The 21,099-nt window shown below is 42.0% G+C and overlaps 1 protein-coding gene across 2 annotated transcripts in view; it reads right to left on the bottom strand.

Annotated features, from left to right (window-relative positions):
• The window catches only part of LOC147195963 (leucine-rich repeat and fibronectin type-III domain-containing protein 2), a 125,413-nt gene that overhangs the window by 12,622 nt on the left and 91,692 nt on the right, over window positions 1-21,099 (bottom strand). For both annotated transcript variants that reach the window (XM_086128087.1, XM_086128088.1), the window contains one exon: window positions 769-2,162. In XM_086128087.1, coding sequence (XP_085984213.1) covers window positions 769-2,141 — 1,373 coding nt within the window. In that variant the 5' untranslated portion in view covers window positions 2,142-2,162. The remainder of the gene's footprint in view (window positions 1-768; window positions 2,163-21,099) is intronic.

The raw sequence follows: 21,099 nt of genomic DNA, 5'->3' as shown, positions 1-21,099 counted from the left end.
TACAGATTTGTTATATCCCTCGACATACGTTGTACTGAAGTTCGACTGTATGACTGTCTGTGTGTGTGTGTGTATATATATATATATAAATGTGCACGCGCACACACAATGAATAGGAAACAGGCCGGGCTATGAATAGTGGAAATCCATGTTTAATTGATGCCCACTGCAATGCAGCGATAGTATGGGTGCCGAACCGCAAGTATGAAGGGGCCGAATGTTTACGTGCAATTTGTTTGACATAGTTCAAGAGGATAATGAATTTCCATGAAGAGACTTGACCACTTTTTCGAGTAATGGTGCAAAGGAATGTATCCTGCAAACACTGGGGAATGTCTTGAATCTGTATGACACAGTGTGTTACTTCAAAATCACATCTTGGGACTCATAAAGTTTGATCTGTCTGTTTCCGTTTTTCAACTCAATTGTCTTTGTTGAATGCCATTGATTTTTCTGTCTCATTTGTCATATGAAATACATTTCACAGAGATCAGAGATCTCCAGCAAAAGTCTCCAGGCTAATGTCTAATTGACTAATGAATTGGAATTCTGTATTCTTATTTGATTTTCAATGAATGGGTTTGGGAAAAACTGGCCAGAATGAATGAATAAATAAATAAATAAATATTTTGAATATTAATGAAGAAAATAAACTTCAAGAAATTGGTAGCTTCAAGTACCAATTCAGAAAATAATTTCCTGGAGACTAAAACTATGTCGACAACAGAGGCTGTTTAGATATCATGTAATGGTATTCATAATTCTTACCTGTAAATGAGAACTTCATCCTCAGAGCAATTGTACTGAAGCTGATACATTTTGACCTTCGGTGTTGATTTGCCTACAGTCCACTTAATCAGGGCTGAAGCTGAGGCCACTTCTGAGACAGATACCACATTCTCAGGAATAGTTTTAGGCTCCCCTTTACTCATCTTGGTTGAGCTCGTTATGTCTGAAAGACCAGACTTGGACTGGGTGGTACGGTTTGTACCATTTGTGAGGTGAGGGAGCTGTATGATTGAGAGCTCTATGGAGGCTGTAGATTCCCCAGCAGCATTCGCAGCTATGCATGTAAATGTACCATAATCCTTGGATGTTGTGACTGTGATATCAAGGGTGCCATTTTCATATAAAGTTGCTCGAGAAGAATTGCTGATCAGTCGGTCATCAGGTGCAACCCAGTGCACAGTTGGCATTGGATCTCCAACTGCCTTGCAGCGGAGGCTAGCAGTTTGGCCCTCAAGCACCAGCAATTTGTTTGTGTGCTGTGTGATGAGGGGAGGCTCACAAACAAATTCCTCCTCTTGGACAGACCAAAAGTAGCGTCCTTTCACACTTGTAGGAGAAGCACAGGTTTCCATGTCATCCTCTCGTTCGAGCCTCCTAAGCCAAAGCACCTCACAGTTGCAGTGCAATGGGTTTCCACCAAAGCTTAAGGATAATGGTGGTATGTATGGAGTACTCATGCCAATGCTAGTTTGCGAGCGTGCAAAGATAGGGTCCGGTGGGAGCTTCTGCAAACGGTTGGAAGTCAGGTCCAAACGAGCCAATTTTTCCAGGTCTGTAAAAGTCCCCTCAGCAATGAATGAGATAAGATTATGGTCCAGACTCATCTGATGGAGGTTGACCATCTTGCGGATGGCTTCCCAAGGCACACTGCGTAGGTTGTTATACGACAAGTCCAGATCTTCAAGTGTCAGCAACAGGTCGTCAAAGGCGGCTTTAGAGATGCGACTCAGCTGATTGTTGTTGAGGATCAGATGCTGCAGGTTGATCAGACCTTTGAGGTCATCCGGACCCAGCTCAGTCAATCTGTTGGTGTCAAGGTGAAGAGATCTCAGGGTCTCCAGGTCGATGAAGGAAAAAGGCTGGATCATGCTGATCGTGTTACGGGACAAGGTGAGGTCTACCAGACCTGTCATGTTGGCAAAGTCCTGAGTGGTTATCTTGAGGATAAAGTTGCCGCCCAGTCGTAGTTCCACAGTGTGCCGATCAATGTCCGGCGGGACAAAGAGGAGGCCTTTGGAGGGACAAAGCGTCCCCAGAGATTCTGAGAGGTTCTGGCACACACAGTATTTGGGACATGCATGGACCGTTGTAAACGTGATTCCCAGCAGCAGGAGACTGATGACTTTGTCCATGTTAGTTCATACAAAGTAGACCTGCAGAAATGACAATGAAAAAATTTATTAATTGGGGTAATCACAGGACATATACTATTAGCATGGATAGTTGTAATTGTACTTGCAGTAGGTTTGTGAACAACAACAAATCCCTAAAAACACTTTCCACAAAACTCGAGACAAACTGCTGCTTGTGTATAGAAACTCTTATGCACAAATTAAGAAGTCTCGCCTCTGTAGATAAGCGCAGTTGTTTTAATGAGCTAATCACATTATCATCGTTTTTTTTCTCTCTTTGACAAGTTTGGTTCATGCAGATTTGCACGGACTGAAATTAGCAATGCAAGAGAGAAGTGATAAATCACATGAGGACAGTTTAAATAAACCTGAGGTTCGATGATGAATGAGTAGTTGAAACAGTACTTTGAAAGCAATAATGAATATGCATAACATGAGATCAACTGTTATATTTTTTACTAGCACTGCACAATTAAGAAGTCTTAGAAAGATATCACCAAGAAATAAACGTGAAATTTACATATTGCAATAACAATAGCAATGATGCCATGAACAAGGTTCCTTGGCAAGTATGGAAAGTGTGGAAAACTATGGAATTTGATTTCATACATTTCTAAGTCTGGAAAAGTGTGGAAGATGGAAACTATTGTCTGGAAAAATACTAATTTTTGCAAAAGCTGATGTGAAAGCACTATATAAATATTGATGTGTTGTATAAAAGACTGTTACAACAGGGCTATTTTCCAAAACAAAAAAATTATGAATATTTAAAACAATACAGATTGATCTGGTTTTTATTTTTTTTTAATTATTATTATTTTTTTAAGGTGCTTGGAAGCGCAGCAGGGTGGCGAGGTGGTCGACTGGTTAGCATGTCCGCTTCACAGTGCATAGGTGCAGGGTTCGATTCCGGCTCCGCCCTTCCTGTGTGGGGTTTGGAAGTTCTCCCCGTGCCTGCGTGGGTTTTCTCCAAGGAATTCCCATTTGCATGGCAGTTTAACGGAACACTTCAAAATTGTCCCTATGTGTGAGTGTGAGCACTGATGGTTGTTCGTCTCTGTGTTCCCTTGGATTGGCTGGCAACCAGTTCAGGATGGACCCTGCCTACTGCCTGAAGACAGCTGGGATAGGCTCCAGCATGCCCCGCGACCCTTGTGAGGTTAAACGGATTAGTTGACAGATTCCAAGTTGAAAGGATCAAAGAAGAGAAGGGGGATGTATCAGATGAAAGGGCAGATGGGAAATATAACTTTAACATTGGCGCAAGGCAGTCAGTTAATGTGTTGAGTGACTGATCATGAGTTGTGGCCGATAGCTTCTCTTGAATGAATGTTCATTCGGTTATCGCTCATGGGAATCAAACAATATGAGGCGCATCAGCGACTGTGTCATCCTTGGCCACATACGAGGGCGTCACAATAGTAACCTGACCGTGAGTATTGATTAGTAAACATGAAGTGCTCTCAGTACGGAAATTAATGAATTGCAAACAATAATGAGTGATTTGATCATTTATTTTATTTGGTGATTACAACACCTGGGATGCCACTGAGGAAGTGAGGGAATAATAAAGAGACAGAAGTGGGACCAGGCGATAACTCCATAAGATTGACATAACTCGCAGATGAAAAAGACAGAATCATTCATCTATCCATTTTCTGATCTGCTTATCCTCACAAGGGTCATGGGGGGGGGGGGGTGCGCGAGCCCATCCCAGCTATCTTCTGGCAGTAGGCGGGGGACACCCTAAACTTGTTGCCAGCCAATCGCAGGGCAGACATAGACGAACAACCATCAGCGTTCACACACCTAGGGACATTTTAAAATGTTCCGTTAACCTTAAATGATTTTTAAAAACAAAATGAGTAAAATTCAAGCACATGTCTCCACTTTGGCATGACTGGGCTAGTCATTCGAAACTCATTCAGTAGCAACAACTACCATGAAATAATAATCCATTATCTTATTGCTTTTGTTCAAAGGTGACATTTATAGGTACACAACAGCAAAATAAATGTGAAGCATTACAAATGCTTAAAAAAATGGAGTATGTAGTGAGTAGAGTAAGTCCGAGTGAGACAAAGACATGACCTTTCCTGAATGGGGGTTCTCCACACAAGGTAATAAGACCCATGCAGGGTGTTTAAGGTCTGCAGCCATTTACTAATGGCCTTTTCCGAGGCTCAAACACTATCTACGATGGTCAAAGCAAAGGTCAAGTCTGCTGCTGAAATACCAACATGCACATCCAGCCTTACATTAGATGAAAGGACATACTGTAAAGCTGTCCCGTGATTGTTCCACTGACTTAAATCTCAATCTTATAATCTCAATAAGTGAGGTTTTCTCACTCGAGAGGTAATGTAAAGGTTCTAAAATATGCCGTGATGTACAAATCAACTTTGTAGTGTGACTTTTTTTTCCTGTAATTTTAGCTGTGTGACAGTATCTTGGCCCTGTCAACGTCAAGGAGGTGCTCTACATGCCATTTACAGATACATTTACAGCCACGTGTGAATATCGCTAATTTCATTAAACGTAAGCGCAGAACAAGTACGCTCCTGCATGAATCTTTTGATATGGCATGCAAAACAAGATAAATAAGATGAACACAATTCATAATATCCAACCATCCATCCATTTTCTGAACATCTTTATGCTCACAAGGGTCGTGGGGTGTCCTGGAGCCTATCCCAGCTGTCTTCAGGCAGTAAGCGGGATATACCATGAACTGGTTGCCAGTCAATTGCGGGGAACACATAGACGAACAACCGTCCACGCTCACACTCATACCTAGGGACAATTTAGAGTGTTCCATTAACCTGCCAAGCATGTTTTTTGGAATGTGGGAGGATACCGGAGTACCCGGAGAAAATCCACGCAGGCACGGGGAGAACATGCAAACTCTACACAGGAAGGCCGGAATCGAAGCCTGCACCGCTGCACTGTGAGACTGACGCGCTAGCCAGTCAACCACTGGGCCACATGATTCATAATATTAATTCATTCATTCATTTTCCGAACCGCTTTATCCTCCCTAGGGTAGCGGGGGTGGTGGAGCCTATCCCAGCTGTCTTCGGGCAGTAGGTGGGGGACACCCTGAACCGGTTACCAGCCAATCCTATTCATATTTACCGTATAATTTATTGTCATGAATACTTAAAATGGACCTCAATCATTTAATGGCAATCATCACAGAAACATCTGTCCATGGATATGGCTTATTTGCAAATGAAAAATGTACAAACCCACAGCGATTGTTTGCACATTAGAGACATGATTCACCAAGATCCCAAATAGCGGCAGCTATGTTACATGTTCTCTCTCACAGATTGCATGCGCTGTTGGTGGGTGTGAGATTGCAATCTCTTCGTAAATTCCAAAATAGCAGGCACTAAATTGCATGTTCACTCACTCTAACAGATTGCATAAACTGTTGGGAACATGTAAAAGTGATGGAACCCCACAATATTGAAAAGAGGGTTTTGCGCTTGAACCATCTCTGGAGGTTTTCACCATGAAAAATGTGGGAGCGATTAAGTTTGAAGTGATTGAATTGGGAGCGTTGGTGGAAAAGGCAAAAGAAATTGACCTCTCTTTGGGGAAGAAAGTAACCACAAAAAAAGCCACATTTTGTGTGATTCTACTCATCCCAAGTGGGTGGGAATTCAATGTATCTGCCCATCCTCTGTAATATTGCATTCCAAAATTTAAACTTTTGTTTCTGGCATTTCAACATAAATGTCCACTGAAGTGGAAAAGTTCTCCCCACCCACCACCCACCCATGTTGCCTGCATTATGCTGGCAGTGCTGAGCGCGTCGTTTTTCACCCGCCTTTCTGATGCGTTATTCAGCCATCAGAATTCATTCGAGGTTTGATAAATCACATTGCGTGGACTGAATTCATCAATTTGTATATGCTCCTGCCAAAATGCATGAAATGAACTGTCACGCAATATTGCCCATTTGGCAGACACAATCCTGGCCCCGTACCGTTTGTAGATCAGCTTTCATCCCTGTTTTTGCACGGACAAACCTTGAATAAATGAAGCCCTAAATTTAATGTCCGTTTCCTTCCACAAAATGAATAGAGTTAATTACATGCCGAAGTTACACTGCCACTTGGATAAGTGCAAACTGCCCAAGTGTACTGACAGAACATGGTGCAGACTAATAGTCTCATTAAATGCAGGTGTTTTTGTGCATCTCAAGACACTCCTCACTGTGACGCTTGCGTGGTATCAAAGAGTGGTCACATTCTAAGCATCGGACGAGAAAGAAATGTAATTTTTGTCTATGCAGATCTTGCATTCACAAGATTTTAAGATCATTATTGTTTTGACCACTGATGGAGAATAGCCAAACACAATATTATCATGTTTTTCAAGTTTCATTTTGTTACATGCTTGATTAACCTCAAACGAGTGTGTTTATACAGCTGGTACACAATGGAGCCAAAGCGTTTGTTTACTGATAAGCTAGGAAGAAAGATTCAACTTCGGGCGCATAGGGAGGACAGAATACGCTCCAGCATAATAAGATGTCCTTGAGCAAAAGTTACAGATGTATCAGTTCATGGGAAGATATTGGTGCTTTTTTTTTTTATTGAAAACAAGCTTTTTTGGCATGCTCTGAGTGATAATGTTGGTGGTGACTTCCAGTCATCGTCTGAATAAGTTAAGGTAGAAAACTTTTTGAGAGAACATCATTGACTGGTCGAGGTTTTTCATTTTCCATAAGTGAACTGACAAACTCTCGATGACTGAGTCTGATCACTTTTCATGATCCTTTTCCTGAAATGTATAAAACGGATTATGTCTTCATTGAACCTATGAAGAGATTGTTATGAACCTCCGATGAAAATTAATTGGTCAATGCTGGCCAGTTTGTGAAGTCATATTTTTGGGATGGAGCTTCTCCTCTGACCATACAGGAAAGTACATCGTTGATGAGGGAGATGCACTTAACTTTGATGAAATTAATCACATTATCGTGTACTCATGCATGTACCGTTAACACTGTGGCACTAACTAATGAATGAAAACATGTCGTATTGTTCCAAGTGTCTCCATTTGTTCACTAAACGTTCTATAAATCCAGCAGAGACAGCCGTGGAAGCTTTAATCACCTCATTGACAATGAATGTGTACGCTTGCTAAACCAAGTCCTATTTCTAAAGGTCGGTTAAAATCATATGGCTAGTTTACCATGAGTTATGCTCATTTTAAAAGGTAGCACAATTATTTGTGGAAAAATATGAAAGGAATGTGTGGCTTTTTCATTTAAAAAACAAACAAAAAAAACCTTACAACCAGGATACGGAATAGTCCTTACAACAGGTGCACAGGTGGACACAGCCAAATTCACCCTCTGAAGCTTTGATTATGTAAACAGGTCTATCTTTTTAGCCATTTTAACGTTAACCTTACTTATCTTGCTTGATTTTGTCCTTCCTGTTTTGAGCGCGCCACGTCACGTCGAGACTCGTCGTGACTGACAGGTGATTGGACAAATGATCATTTCCTACTTCTTTACCAGCCACTCAGCGTCACTGGTCCGCCCCGAGCTATTCTATTTACAAAGTCACGAGTCTGTGACAATTCTAGACAGCTTTTTTTTTCACCTTCCTCCATGGGCCCCTAAAGCCATCTGGGCCATGGTGCAACGTGCACCGGTTGCACGGTCGATATTTACGCCACTGCGCCCAACCTCTGTTATTTTTTTGTTATTAAACTTTTTATTGAATTTTTTCAAACAGTTAGAACAAAGAAAAACGTGGTCACGTGTTTAAATACATAGAACCACATCAGTTCCGGGCATCGAAATAGTACATACATACATTGACATCCCTGTGAAACGGGTTACAATTACTGCCCTCCCACATATACAATGTCCTGAACACTGTGCCATATGAATAGAAAAGTAATAAAATAAAATAAAATATTAATAAACAAAAATAAACCAACCTGAGTGGAATGGGGCCAATAGGGTAACTCAACTATCTGTTCAAGCACTTCCTTAGGTTTCCGTAAATTTTATCCAGGTATCCCATAATGTCTCAAATTTCTCTTGTTCGCCTCGAAGAATAAATGTCATTTTCTCCATTTCAAAAATTTCCCAAACCACCTTAGTCCAGTCTTTGACTGTTGAGGGATCTTTTGTCAGCCATCTTCTTGTGATTGCTTTTTTGCTTGCTAACAATAAGATGTTGTAGGTGTATTTCTGGGCAAAGTTAATGGTAAAGTCAGGTTCCAGTCCCAAGTACAGGGCTTCAAAGGTCGGAGGGACCACTGTTCCCATAATCCTACCCATAATCATCCTTTTCTCTTCCCAGTATTTGGAGATGACCGGGCATTCCCAAAACACATGAAAATGTGAGGCTTTGCTATTACCACAGGATCTCCAACAGGCTGTGTTCATTCCTTGTGAAGTCCCTTGGGCCGGAACTCTAAAAAACCTGACTACATTCTTCCACCCAAATTCCCTCCAAGAGAGAGCCGATGTACATTTCCATTGCTGTGCTATTGTTCTCTCTCATGCTTCCAGTTGAATTGTAATGCCACCCTCCTTAGCCCACTTATTCTTTAAATATGTTGTATCTCCACCTTCTAGTACCTGCAACTCTTTGTAAATTTTCGATATATTACCCCGTCCAGGATCTGACCCATAAGATAGTAGGAATATCTTGATTAAGCCGAAACCACTTTGTTGGACCCATCCTGTGCGTAGAGTTCTCTCTAAGTAATGTCTAAACTGCAAGAATCTATAGAAATCTTGATTACTCAATCCGAAATTGTTTCTAAGATCTTGGAATTGTCGCATCCCGCCCACCTCAAGGAGGTCCTTATATATCTTTAACCCTTTTCCAATCCATTTTTTAAATCCTGTATCCATTCTGTTTGGTAAGAAATCGGAGTCATACCCAATCCATCTTAGAAGCAAATATGGGATATTTTCTTTGTCTTGCTTTAATATTCCGTGCCACACCTTAATTGAGGTTCTAACCAAGGGTTAACACTTTTAAGACAATCGATCAAACCAGGGTCTGTGATAATTGCTTGTAGTGGGATATCACTAGATACCTGACATTCAATGTCTTTCCACTTCGCACTATAGGATGGATTACAGATATTGGCCAAAATCTAACCCTTGGTGTGGGACAACCAAGGGTTAGTTGAATTGAACAGTATTTGGGTGGAAAATCTCGTCACCTTGTCAGGCTTCAACAATTTTCATTGTCCACTCTCCTGTATGCGGCCAGTTTCTTTTTGAAACCCTCACGTGGAGCTTCCAGCTGTTGTTCCTCACCGCTCGCAGACCGATGCCACAGTCTGTTCTTAATTCTGTCAACCCAGGTGGTAGGAGGTTTGTATACAGCCACGGGAAAACCCCTCTTCAGCATGTCAGAAGAGGCCTCCTGCGCTGAGTTGTAAAGGCACGTTTCTCCCTCGTAGAATACTCTCATCCTCGCTGGAAACGGAGTCTGAAATCGTATCCCTTTCTCCCGCAGCACCTTCTTCGCCTGTGCGTATTCCCGGCGTTTCCTCAGGGTCTCTGGTGCATAGTCGTGGTCGACAAAACTCTCTTCTCTTTGTACAGAAATCCCTTCTTGTGCCAAACATTACGCAGGACCTCCTCCTTCATCTTATTGCTGGCGAATTTTACTATTATAGACCTCGGGGGGGGGGGGGAATCGGCGGGAGGTTTACGGCCTAGCGCTCGATGCGCCCGCTCAATCTTCAGATCGGTGGAGGGAGAAAGCTCGAGCTGTTCTACAAACACTATCATCGTTGCAGAGTTGGTCTCAGCCCCCTCCTCAACAACATAAATCCTTATATTGTCCCGTCTTGCTCGTCCCTCTTGATCAGTTATCTTATCTTGCATTTTAGCTTGTAGCTGTAGCAGCTCCTTCGTAGCTTCTTCTAGCCCCAGCACTCTTTCTTCCGTCTCTGAGATCCTCGTTTCGACGTCATCTATTCTGTTGTTAGTCGTCTTAATTTCGTCCTTGATTTCGGTGAGTGTATTGGCGCTTTCACGCCGGAATTCCCTTAATTCTTGCAGGATCGTTGATAGGTTAGCTGTAGCCTCATTAGCCCGTAGCTCCCCGGGTTCGTGCCGGCCGTCAATGTCGCTTGCGGCGAGATCCTCTCCGTCCGAGTGGGTTATTTCAATCCGTGAAACCGACTTTTTGTTTGCTTTAGGCATTTCGTCAACGCCTTTAAATACAAATATAACTCGTCAAAATACTAATAAAGTACGGCGTTGCTCGAAGTGATCGAGGAGCTCTGCAGCCGTGCGTCTTACTCCATGACTGCCCCGGAAGTCAATCCTGTTATTTTTAATATATACAAGTTGCAGCTGGGCGGCACGGTGGTTGACTGGTTAGCACGTCGGCCTCACAGTGCAGGGTTTGATTCCGGCTCCATCCTTCCTGTGTGGCTTTTGCATGTTCTAACCGTGCCTATGTGGGTTTTCTCCGGGTACTCCGGTTTCCTCCCACATTCCGAAAACATGCGTGTAAGGTTATTAGAACACTCTAAATTGTCCCGAGATGTGAGTGTGAGCTCGGATGGTTGTTCGTCTCTGTGTGCCCTGCGATTGGCTGGCAACCGGTTCAGGGTGTCACCTGCCTACTGCCCGAAGACGGCTGGGATAGGCTCCAGGACACCCCGCAGCTTGTGAGGATAAGCGGATCAGAAAATGGATGGAGGGATACAAGTTGGACCTAAATTGAAGTCGCAAGACCAGAAAAAAACTCTAATAAAAGTGTGACCATAGTCTGAACAATGTAGTTCATGTCATCGATCTGCAAAGGTCTTGCTGGGAGGAGAATGAATGGAAAACCTCTTCATCAATGGGTTAATTTATACTTTGGCAAGTCCCACCACCCAAATATGCTTTACTTTACGATTTAATATGTATCCATTCCTGTGAAATCTCTTCAAATAGTGCCAAACTATTTATTCAACGTGCTCCCGAAAATGGCAGCAATTTATGATATTCTATTTCCAAAGAGCAATTTTAGTTTGTCAAGAATAGAGTGTGCTCCGTGTATCGTCGAGCAAAATCAGGCCTGGAAAGTGACATTACCGTCTGTTAAACAACAATCCAAGTGCTATATATATATAGATATAATTTCACCATGTGGGAGATGAGGTGTTCGTTGAGTGCCTCCTCATCCCCTGGTAGCAACAACCATTGTCATGTTGCGCTCGAAGCGACAGAGTAATCGCTTCGTGCGCAACAAACTGGAAATAAGTGGATCACCGAAATAGCAGACACAGAAAGGAACTTTGTCACGAAAATAATATTTATTACAACAAAACCCCCCCGTCTAAACGGACAACAGAAAACGCTGGTTAAAAAAAGAGAACCAGGAAATAATTATAACGAGACAACAGAAAACGCTTGCGAAAAAACAGCAAGGAGAAAGATTAGGCCAAATACTATGATAACACACGAGAGAATATAGAGGAACGCAACAATTGTCAATAGTCTTTAAAGCAGCGTTTAATCGTGAAGGAATAGGCAACAGCAATGGCACGGCGTGGAATACTCCGGCAGTGAGTCGACTGCCGGAGCGCCTGGATATAGCTGGTGCAATCACCGACAAATGGGTGGCAGGTGTGCAGGCGGCAAGCAAGAACGCCTGCCCCCTGCTGTCAAATACGGAACATGACAACCATATGACAAATGCAGCCAAAGCTTCAAATGGAAAATAATATTCGGATTTTTTTTTTTGCGATTTATTTATTTATTCATTGCTTAAGTTTTTATTTAGACAAAGTCAAGATTCCTTCAACACACTGGTGTAAAATGTGAAATACACTCTGATCTCCTGAAGGAAGGTATGAGCACTGACAGCAGTGAACCAGACTTGCCAACATCTTTCATCTCTCTTTCTGCTCTGAAGCTTTGATAAGACGTCACATTCCAATAGCTTGGTGAAACTTTGTGTGTTGCTAACTTGCTACTTCTGTCATCTTGCATTTTATGTCGAGGTTGACACTCAAAATTGTATCTCACTTAGCTAGCCGCTTAGCGAGCTACGTGTATGGAGCGATGCAGTGGACAAGCAGCTGGCTTAATTGCTTCACAGTTCTGTGTGGAGTTTGCATGATTTCTCTGTACAGGAGAGTTGCCGATCACGGAAAAATAACCACTGCCGCCTTCCTTAAATCTGTGAGCACCTATTTTCAGAACTCAAAAACAAAACTGGGATAATTCCAAATATTAAAGCCATGCCTCTCTGGAAAGTAAACTAAAAGTACTATTGTACAGCAGAGTTGTCACGGGATGCGTCATTCTCTCCGGATGCGCTGCAGGGAAAATAAACATTTAATCATGACTACCCATTATGTATTTGGAGCCTGCTTAGTCATTTTGATAGTAAGCTAATATAGCTTATTCAGACACTCACAGCATGTGCTGGCTTCATTAAAAGGCTTATATAAGGCATTTATTATTTTTGGCAGCTCCAGACATTTTTTAAGGCCAATATGGCTCTTTCAACATTTTGAGTTGCCACCCCTACAACGTGGTTCTTTGAAATGGCTTGTTTATGTAATAATGTAAGTCGCTGATAGTGAAGTGGGCCACTCGCCTGATGCCTGACATTTGTGCGGGCAGCGTGGGATCGGTACACACTCAGTGACGGTGTGGTTGGGAGTGTGGATCAGAGAGATACCATTTTACTCCCTCCCAAACAACTCTCAGATGGCTGGGCAACTTGAATTATGAAAGTAGCTGAACAAAAATTAAACTCCACTCAGAGTCTGTTTGTCCATCTGTAGGATTCATCTCACAATCATGCTGCTGGCACAGACCGTGGTAATCTCTGAAAATTATGGCAACCTGCTGTTTAGTAGATGATACATACTGCTCACACTGCCACTGGTGCATTTGGTGCAGAATACAAATTAGGCTCATATCACATAGGCACAATTGTTAAGTAACATTGGACCTGAGTTTGTCATTTTGCCATTAACCTAAATCAAGCTCATACTCACTTTTTTTATTGTTTTTCATGTTAAGACAGACCATGCCAGGCATTATTTAATGAGGAGATAACACAAACCATTTTGGAGACAATTTTCAGGTGAGTAAAAGGAATGAATTTTTGAGCCTTGAATGTCAAAATGTTTAGATGACAAAAGCTGCCACCACACTTGAGGCAAAATAACAAATCAAGTTTAATTTGGTAGCAAAAGGCTCAAACTGCATCAGTTACCTTGATCATGTTTTAGAATACTCATTGATCCTGTCTTCAAATTGTGTGTCTAGGAATTATAAGTGCAAGCGTCCAAATAGTTGCAACATGAAAAAAAATGAAAACGGCATGTCTATGTTAACTTAGAAATAGTGAACCTTGCGTTCTCGTCAGGGTTCGTTTCAAGGTCGCACACATTCGCCAAACTTTTTCCAGACTTTTGCCAGACATTCGCTTCGACTCTTCTTGTAGCAAGGGAACTTTCAAAATTTCCTTGCGACAAGAAAAAAACATTGAAACTGATGGCGAACATCTGGGGAACGTTTGCGTCCGTGAACGAACCCTGACGTAAATCCGCATTTCCCTACCTTTGCCAACACTATAGGATATAGGATAGGGGCTGTAAAGAAATTCTATTACAAACCAAATAGCAGATGAGTACAGTAGTGACCTCTTTATACCGTTTATCTTGGGGAGATGCCGCACAGGCCCATTCATCTACTACTTGTGGCTGATATGGGTAACCAGTGGCGCTTTACCCAATTTGGGGATTGAAACTGCAACGCCAGTGTCTCAATATTGACAGCACACAGCGCTGACACACCAAGTGTGGTTTTACTAACGTACCAAGGTGACCCACTTTTTTTCTTTGAAAAAAGATGTGGACATGAGATTGGTAGGGTGTGCAAGTTATAACACACACGAACAAGAAAATATATATAATACGAATCATAATAACACCCGCTTGTACCCCGGATACAAGCGGCCGAAATGAGTTTTCTCCGCAGGGTGTCCGGGCTCTCCCTTAGAGATAAGGTGAGAAGCTCGGTCATCCGGGAGGGGCTCAGAATCGAGCCGCTTCTCCTCCACATCGAGAGGAGCCAGATGAGGTGGCTTGGGCATCTGATTCGGATGCCTCCCGGGCATGTCCCACCGGGAGGAGACCCCGAGGAAGACCCAGGACACGCTGGAGAGACTATGTCACCCAGCTGGCCTGGGAACATCTCGGGATCCCCCGGGGAGTGCTGGAAGAAGTAGCTAGGGAGAGGGAAGTTTGGGCTTCCCTGCTAAAGCTGTTGCCCCCGCGACCTGGCCCCGGATAAGCGGTAGAAGATGGATGGATGGATGGATGGATAATAACACCCCCACCCCCCACAAACAAACGCACACACACTATTTATTTTTGACTCCCGAATACTCATCGTAGTCTACCATTTCAAATGGTTGGGCACTCCTATTGCTTCTACAAAAAACATTTTTACATTACTTTACAAGCTTGTTGCAGTGAACAAGTTGGTTAGCTCACGCTAGAACAGCAAAACGTGCCGCACACGTCCGTGCACCACAGTAAGATACAGAGCACAGGTCTACTGAGTTCCACTGAAGGCTCAGGTTTTATTTTTTTTGTTCTTTTTAGTTTTGATTAACCTACATTCCTTAATTTACAAGAGGAGCATTTGAATACTTACTCACTTGGGATAAACTTTCATCCTTGATCACCTCAGTGAAAAATATTTCTTTCTACCTTTGATTATCTAGAAATTGGTCAAGATGTTACTTAATCTTTTAGTCTGGCTTTCCAGTAAGGTGCAATAGCACGCTCCTCTCCGTTTTGGAGAGTGAGGTCATTTGGAGTTAACACATGATTGATGGCTGGGCTTCTCTGTTCAGCTGAGCATTGGGCAGGCACGGACGGCTGCTCAGAAGATTGTAGCTGAAACTGCAGGCAGATTAAAACAATGTTTCTGTTTCTGTCCTCACTGCACCACAGCAGAAGACATGGTTAATACTTTCACTTGCCCCCACATTGTATTGTTGAATGTGAATGTGTATGTATGTATATATGTGTGTGTGAGTATATATATATATATATATATATATATATATATATATATATATATACATACAGTATACAGTATATATAAGAAAATAAGAATAAGATAAGAAAACCTTTATTTGTCTCGCAATGGAGAAATTCCCGATTCACAGTAGCAAAGTTATGAAAGGAAGAAGTAGAACAACAAAATATAGGAAAGGCAGCCACTCACGCGGCGCCATTTTGAAGTCAAAATAACAAAAATAACACAACATATAGGACACAGACAGTCGTGCAATCTTCACCACTTTTCTGCATACACTTTGTTGTCTGAAGCAGTTATAGATAGATGAAAGAGGAGAGGATCAAAGTGTCCTTTCACCAGTGGATCAGAGACGTCATGCTGAAAATGTGCACACGTCTGCTACAAGCTAAGTTTTGAAAGCAAACACGAAGCTGTTGCGTCCATTGACGAAAAAGAGATTGGCTCACATCTCCTGTCCCATGTAAATCCACTTCAATTCCAAGCCGCGACTTCCAGTTCCACATCCGCATCGGCGCTCCGCGCTAACGCTCCTTTCTTCTCATCGTCGGCTCCTCAAGCCTTACATCCATCCAGCCACAGACCGTTCAACAGCACCGATCTCTCCGCTGAACAAAGTGGGGCTGTGAAAAATGCTGCCCATAACAGGCGCAAGACACAAGCGCCCCGGGACTGTCCAGCAACGACAGTCAAATGGCGTCGACATTCCTCCCAGGCAAAAACAGTGCTGGTATACCCATGCTGCCGAGAAGGCGCAACCACCAAGCACAGAGTTTCCTCCTTGATGAATGTCGTGGCCAAAAAATGCTGAGAAAAGTCCACATCAGGTCCACACGACGTAACAACAAACACAAAGTGACAAAACAAACCAAAAAACAACAAAAAAAGCAAGGCTCATGAGAGCACTTGCCGACGGCTGCAATCTTGACTTCAAACTATATACAATATATAAAACAAATATATATATATATATATATATATATATATATAATATATACTGTATATATATATACACGTACATACACATGTACATATATAAAACAAATACTCAATTCCTTGTATTACTTACAGACAAGTAATGGCATTAATCAGTGATTCTCAACTGTTGTCACCTTGGGATCTGTCATGTTTTGTCTTGATTGTGTTCCAGTTCCAGCTGAGTGGAGGGCATTTCCTTCCAGCAGGTGCACCTGTGACTCGTTCCCCCATCAAGCTCAGGTGTGTCTTTACAGACTCTGATTTCTGCCACGCCTTGTCGGATTATTGACCTAGCGGCCGAGTGCGATTTTATTATTATTATTTTTTGCCCATTCGATACCATTCATAGTCGCTCTGGTTTTGTTCATAGATCCTTGTTTGTAAGTAGTTTTGTTTTTCGAGTATTGCTCTTTGTTTTCGTGTTATTGGACTTTTGGATATTTGATTTGTGTGTTCTCTGTGTTCTATTGAATCTTTGCCTTTGCAAGCACTTTTGGTTTCATGCATTGTTTTTCCTGGCACCTTATGACCAGCGATTTCAGTTCATAGTTTGTCGGTGCAACTTTACTTTAATAAATATTTTTGCAATCGCACTTTGTCTGCATTTTTTGGAATCCTAAAAAATTATTCAGTTTGGTCAGAACCTAACAGCATCTGCACTTTCATATTTTGCTTTTCCAGAAATTCATTTCAGTAACGAAAATAGTTTTACACATTAGTGTCCATATGTCCAAAGTGCCTTTTAGAGCACCTTATTAAGAAATTGCATTATGCACAACTGTGCTTAATGTATACTGTGTATTGGCAATGAGCTGTTCTTTTAGGTGCCTGACTGAACGTTTTGTCAAGTCTGAGGCTTACTGAATACAAAGCCATGAACTGTAAGAGCAAGTAATACAATTACATAAGTGTAGTCCACCGAAGATAAGAACACTTTTGGTAGCACCTTACATGACGGCCTGATGAGGACTGATGTTTTACTGAATTTTGGTATTTAGTGTCACCATTATGCAATGAAATGTCCAGCTATTTATGTTTCCCTATCATTGTTTTAACTCAACAATTTTGTTGCTGAGAAGAGCAGCTGGATATCCGAAGGTGATAATTTTCTCATCAAAGTTGTTTTGTCCTGAAAAATGCCCACCCCATCCCCTCAATTCTGAAATGATGGCTATGCTGCTGCCCCTGGTCATCCTCTCCAAAAATTGTAACCGTTCATTATTAATTTGCTGACACTCAACATTCAGATTTGGAATGAAGACGAATTTTGTGTGGCATCTTACTGCAAATGTGGGCTTTTGAGGCTCCTCTACACTTTTGAAGCACTCCGTCTGGTAAGGCACAGGCTCCATACAATAGAAATGTTGAAGCCAGCCAGTCTGGAACCCCTTCTCTTCTACTATTACTCGATCAATAGGCGGTTCATGATGCCTCACTCTCCCATGGGGAGCCAAACACAGAGATGATTACAGTTACCGGTATGACCCTTTCCCCTCAGTCACATTTGCAATTAATTGAGCAATGAAAAATACTCTTATTCCCTAAACACACAACTCCAACCCATACATTAAATGAAGACAGTCAAAAGAGTAACCCGGGAGATATTTCCATCAAGATATGTGCTCTATTCTTTAAGAAGGCCCAGGGGTCAGATTTAGCGTTCTGTATGTTTTGCAGTGTTTGTCCATTGAGGAAAGCTTTAAATTCCAAAGTTCCAAGAAAGACAGTTCAAGATGGCGCTATGCCTGGGGCTTAGCTTGACTGTACTCTACTGTCATTGTCAGTAAAGTCGAATATGGGGCCAGACGTTGCTGGAGGTGGTCATATTATCCAAATAAATCTTAGTCCTCTAACAGAGTCATCCTGAAGACAAACATGCAAATCCTAAAGTTCTACACGTTTTTCTTTGAGGTACTTAAATGTTAAGTGGCCAAGGGTAGAAAAACAGAACATTTGGTATCCATGTCACAAAGCCCCATTTTCTCAAATGTGGAGCTGAAGTTGATACATTTGTTTTTGTATGATCTTGATTCAACGGAACACACCAATCAGTGGATATTTTTAACTTTCTCTTTCTTGTCCAATTGTGCTTCTATCAATTCCCGTTAACATGTCATCACTTCATAAAACAGTGCTAGCTTGATTAATGAGTCTAGTTTGTGCTGTGACTCAGCTTAGCTAACCTTGTTCTTGGAGTTGCGCGTACTGCAGCAGCTCTGCCAACTTTCCTTGTTATTTGTACTTTTCACCATTTGTGTTGCGTTGTTTTAAATGTTTGCATGATCACAACGCTTTAGCCCAGTCGTTCTTAACCTTGTTCGAGGTACCGAACCCAACCAATTCATATGCACATTCACCGAACCCTTCATTAGTGAAAAATAAAAATCGGATTCAAGAAGTGCTCCTTCCGTTTTGAGTTGCTCAACTTGGAATGACAAATCATGCAGATAGGACACTGACTCCCATCACTTTTCGTGATGCATGTGAATCCATGTTGTAAATATTCGTCCAACCGCTTTTTTTTTTTTTGCTCGACATAGCATATATTAAAAAAATATAAATCACACGACGTACTATCACGGCAGCCACTCGTCGACGTCAACGAGTGGCTGCCGAGAACTAAATTTCCCGCAGCGCTGATTGGACAAGCGATGTAATGTGATCATTTGCCGCGGGCGTGTCATAACTAATTGACATGTTGAGTCGGGTGTGTCTTAACCTCCAAGGCAAAGGCTCCCTCGAACCCCTGAGACCGAGTCACCGAACCGCTGGGGTTCGATCGAACCCAAGTTGAGAACCACTGCTTTAGCCATTTTCAAACTTCAGCTCCTGCAGTGAACGGCAGTGACATCATGCATGTTTTCAGCATCCCGGAACCCTCATACTGGTCCTGCTGCTCTCTTGTGTTTATAGTTACACACGTACTGTATTGCAGACTGTGCAGCAAGGATAAAATTCACATTCTCTCTAGATTGTATGACACACACTATCATGAAGGGAGGACTTCTAGAAAATGAAACATTATGTAGTTATTTATTTATTATGAGTAGCACTATTCTTATTTGTAGTAGTCGTATTGTTTGGCGATTTTTGTTCAATAAAATGGACAGCAGTGTGTTTAGTTGAGATTATTAAGGCTCCCCATTAATTTATACCACAATGAAGACTATTCTTGCAAAAAAAAAAAAAAACCCAGCACACAATCACAAAAAAAAAATATGATGCAGTACTGCATGAGCAATAATAAAACTGTGCAAAATAAAAACAGCAACAACCACAAAAACCCCCAAAAGAACAAACAATAGCTTTGAGTTGACATAATAATGTTCATACCAAAGATAGGTTTGTTATAGCTGGTGTTGTATTTAAAATTTGCTTTCGATAAAAATTTCCGCAATTAATTTTTGGAATCATTTTTAATAACTAATAATATGGTATAATGTCTTAAAATCTTTTTTTTTCTTTGCCAAGTACTTTTGGTGAATAAATGACTTAATTTGAGGGTCAATGTTCAACCTGTTTGTAATCCCAAACATTCACAAACTGAAATAATGAACTTGAAACCAAAATTAAATGAGACGATCGGGCTCGGAAGTTGAAAAACTCTTTCCGTGGGCCACTTGTAATTCAAGGTATCACTGTACAACACTGCGTTTGTGCAAGTTTGCTGGTTGTGTTGCAGCTATCATTCATGAATAATCGGTTGATTATCGATCCCATTAATTACACATTTGTTCTTGCGTGAGCAAGTGCACGGTGGCCATTGACTTTATTTGTATTAATCTCTAATACGTAAGGTGGCGCTCTTCACTACGAAGGGGCTTGCACAACCAGTACACACACCGTACGAGACATCCACTGCAAGTCGAGCGCTCATGTTTGCGCTGGTGCATGATAAAGTCCTCTGCAGGAGACACATTGGCTCTCTGCGGGCGACGAGGCACTCGCAAGTCCACCCCTGGATTCATGAATGCTGCACTCTTCATAGATTGAAAGACGATGAGCTATATTTTTCAGAAAAAGAGTGCAACATTCTAACTGACTGACCGACCAACAAATCAAGTCGGCGCTTAGTTTTGAGAAATGGTTTCAATGGAAGGCACACACAGCTACCGCATTAACTTTGTAATCTCTATTTCATTTTAACTGAGTGTGAAGAAGAAAAAAAAGGCTTCCTCATTGAAAAAAAAAAAATGAAATAATGAAGAAAAATTCACAAGGAATATGGCACCAGCTCACTCACCCTCTTATCAGAGACTGCCAGCCTACAACACCATCCCACACATAGCCCGAAGAGGCAACGCAACACGCAGTCATGCATTAGGGAGGAGGCAGAGCAGAGAGACTGAGATACATTCGAGAGAACGAGAGGGGAAAAGAAGGGGAAAATGAGACATATAGCCTGGGAACTTCCAGGAGGGAAAATGGATCACGCTGCAGAGGAAGGTCGATTGGAGCAGAGGAAGGCTGAGTGAAAGTGGATCGCAAGAGTGAGGATACTTTTTTTTCTTCTCTTCTGCAACGATGCCTGAGAGGCTAAAAATGAATGAGAGGAGGGACAACTTTAGATAGCTTCTGACAAAATGTGATTTGTTACTGTGAAAAAGCAAGGGGAGAAAAAAAATGGGTTTGTGATGGTTTCCCACGTCATCATTGTGGCAACGGTGGGGATGATGCAAATCACTTGTGAGTAACAAGCTTCATCTATCACCTTTGTTGCAGTGCCAACGTACAGAGCAGGCCCGGCGGCAAAGCCACTCAAGCACACATTGTATGCGAAAGCCTACAGGAGAGTCTTTCATTGTGTGTGTGTGTGTGTGTGTGTGTGTGCGTGCGGAATCTTTCATAACTTGTAGAAGGTAGAAAACCTTTTTTTTTCCTCAAGTGAAACAGACAGTTTGGCCATGCCAC

This window comes from Hippocampus guttulatus, chromosome 13 (genome assembly GCF_054856545.1).
Source record: "Hippocampus guttulatus isolate MCC_2025c chromosome 13, RoL_Hgut_1.0, whole genome shotgun sequence".
NCBI classification, from domain to species: Eukaryota; Metazoa; Chordata; class Actinopteri; order Syngnathiformes; family Syngnathidae; genus Hippocampus; species Hippocampus guttulatus.
This window is presented reverse-complemented; position numbering and strand designations above follow the sequence as displayed.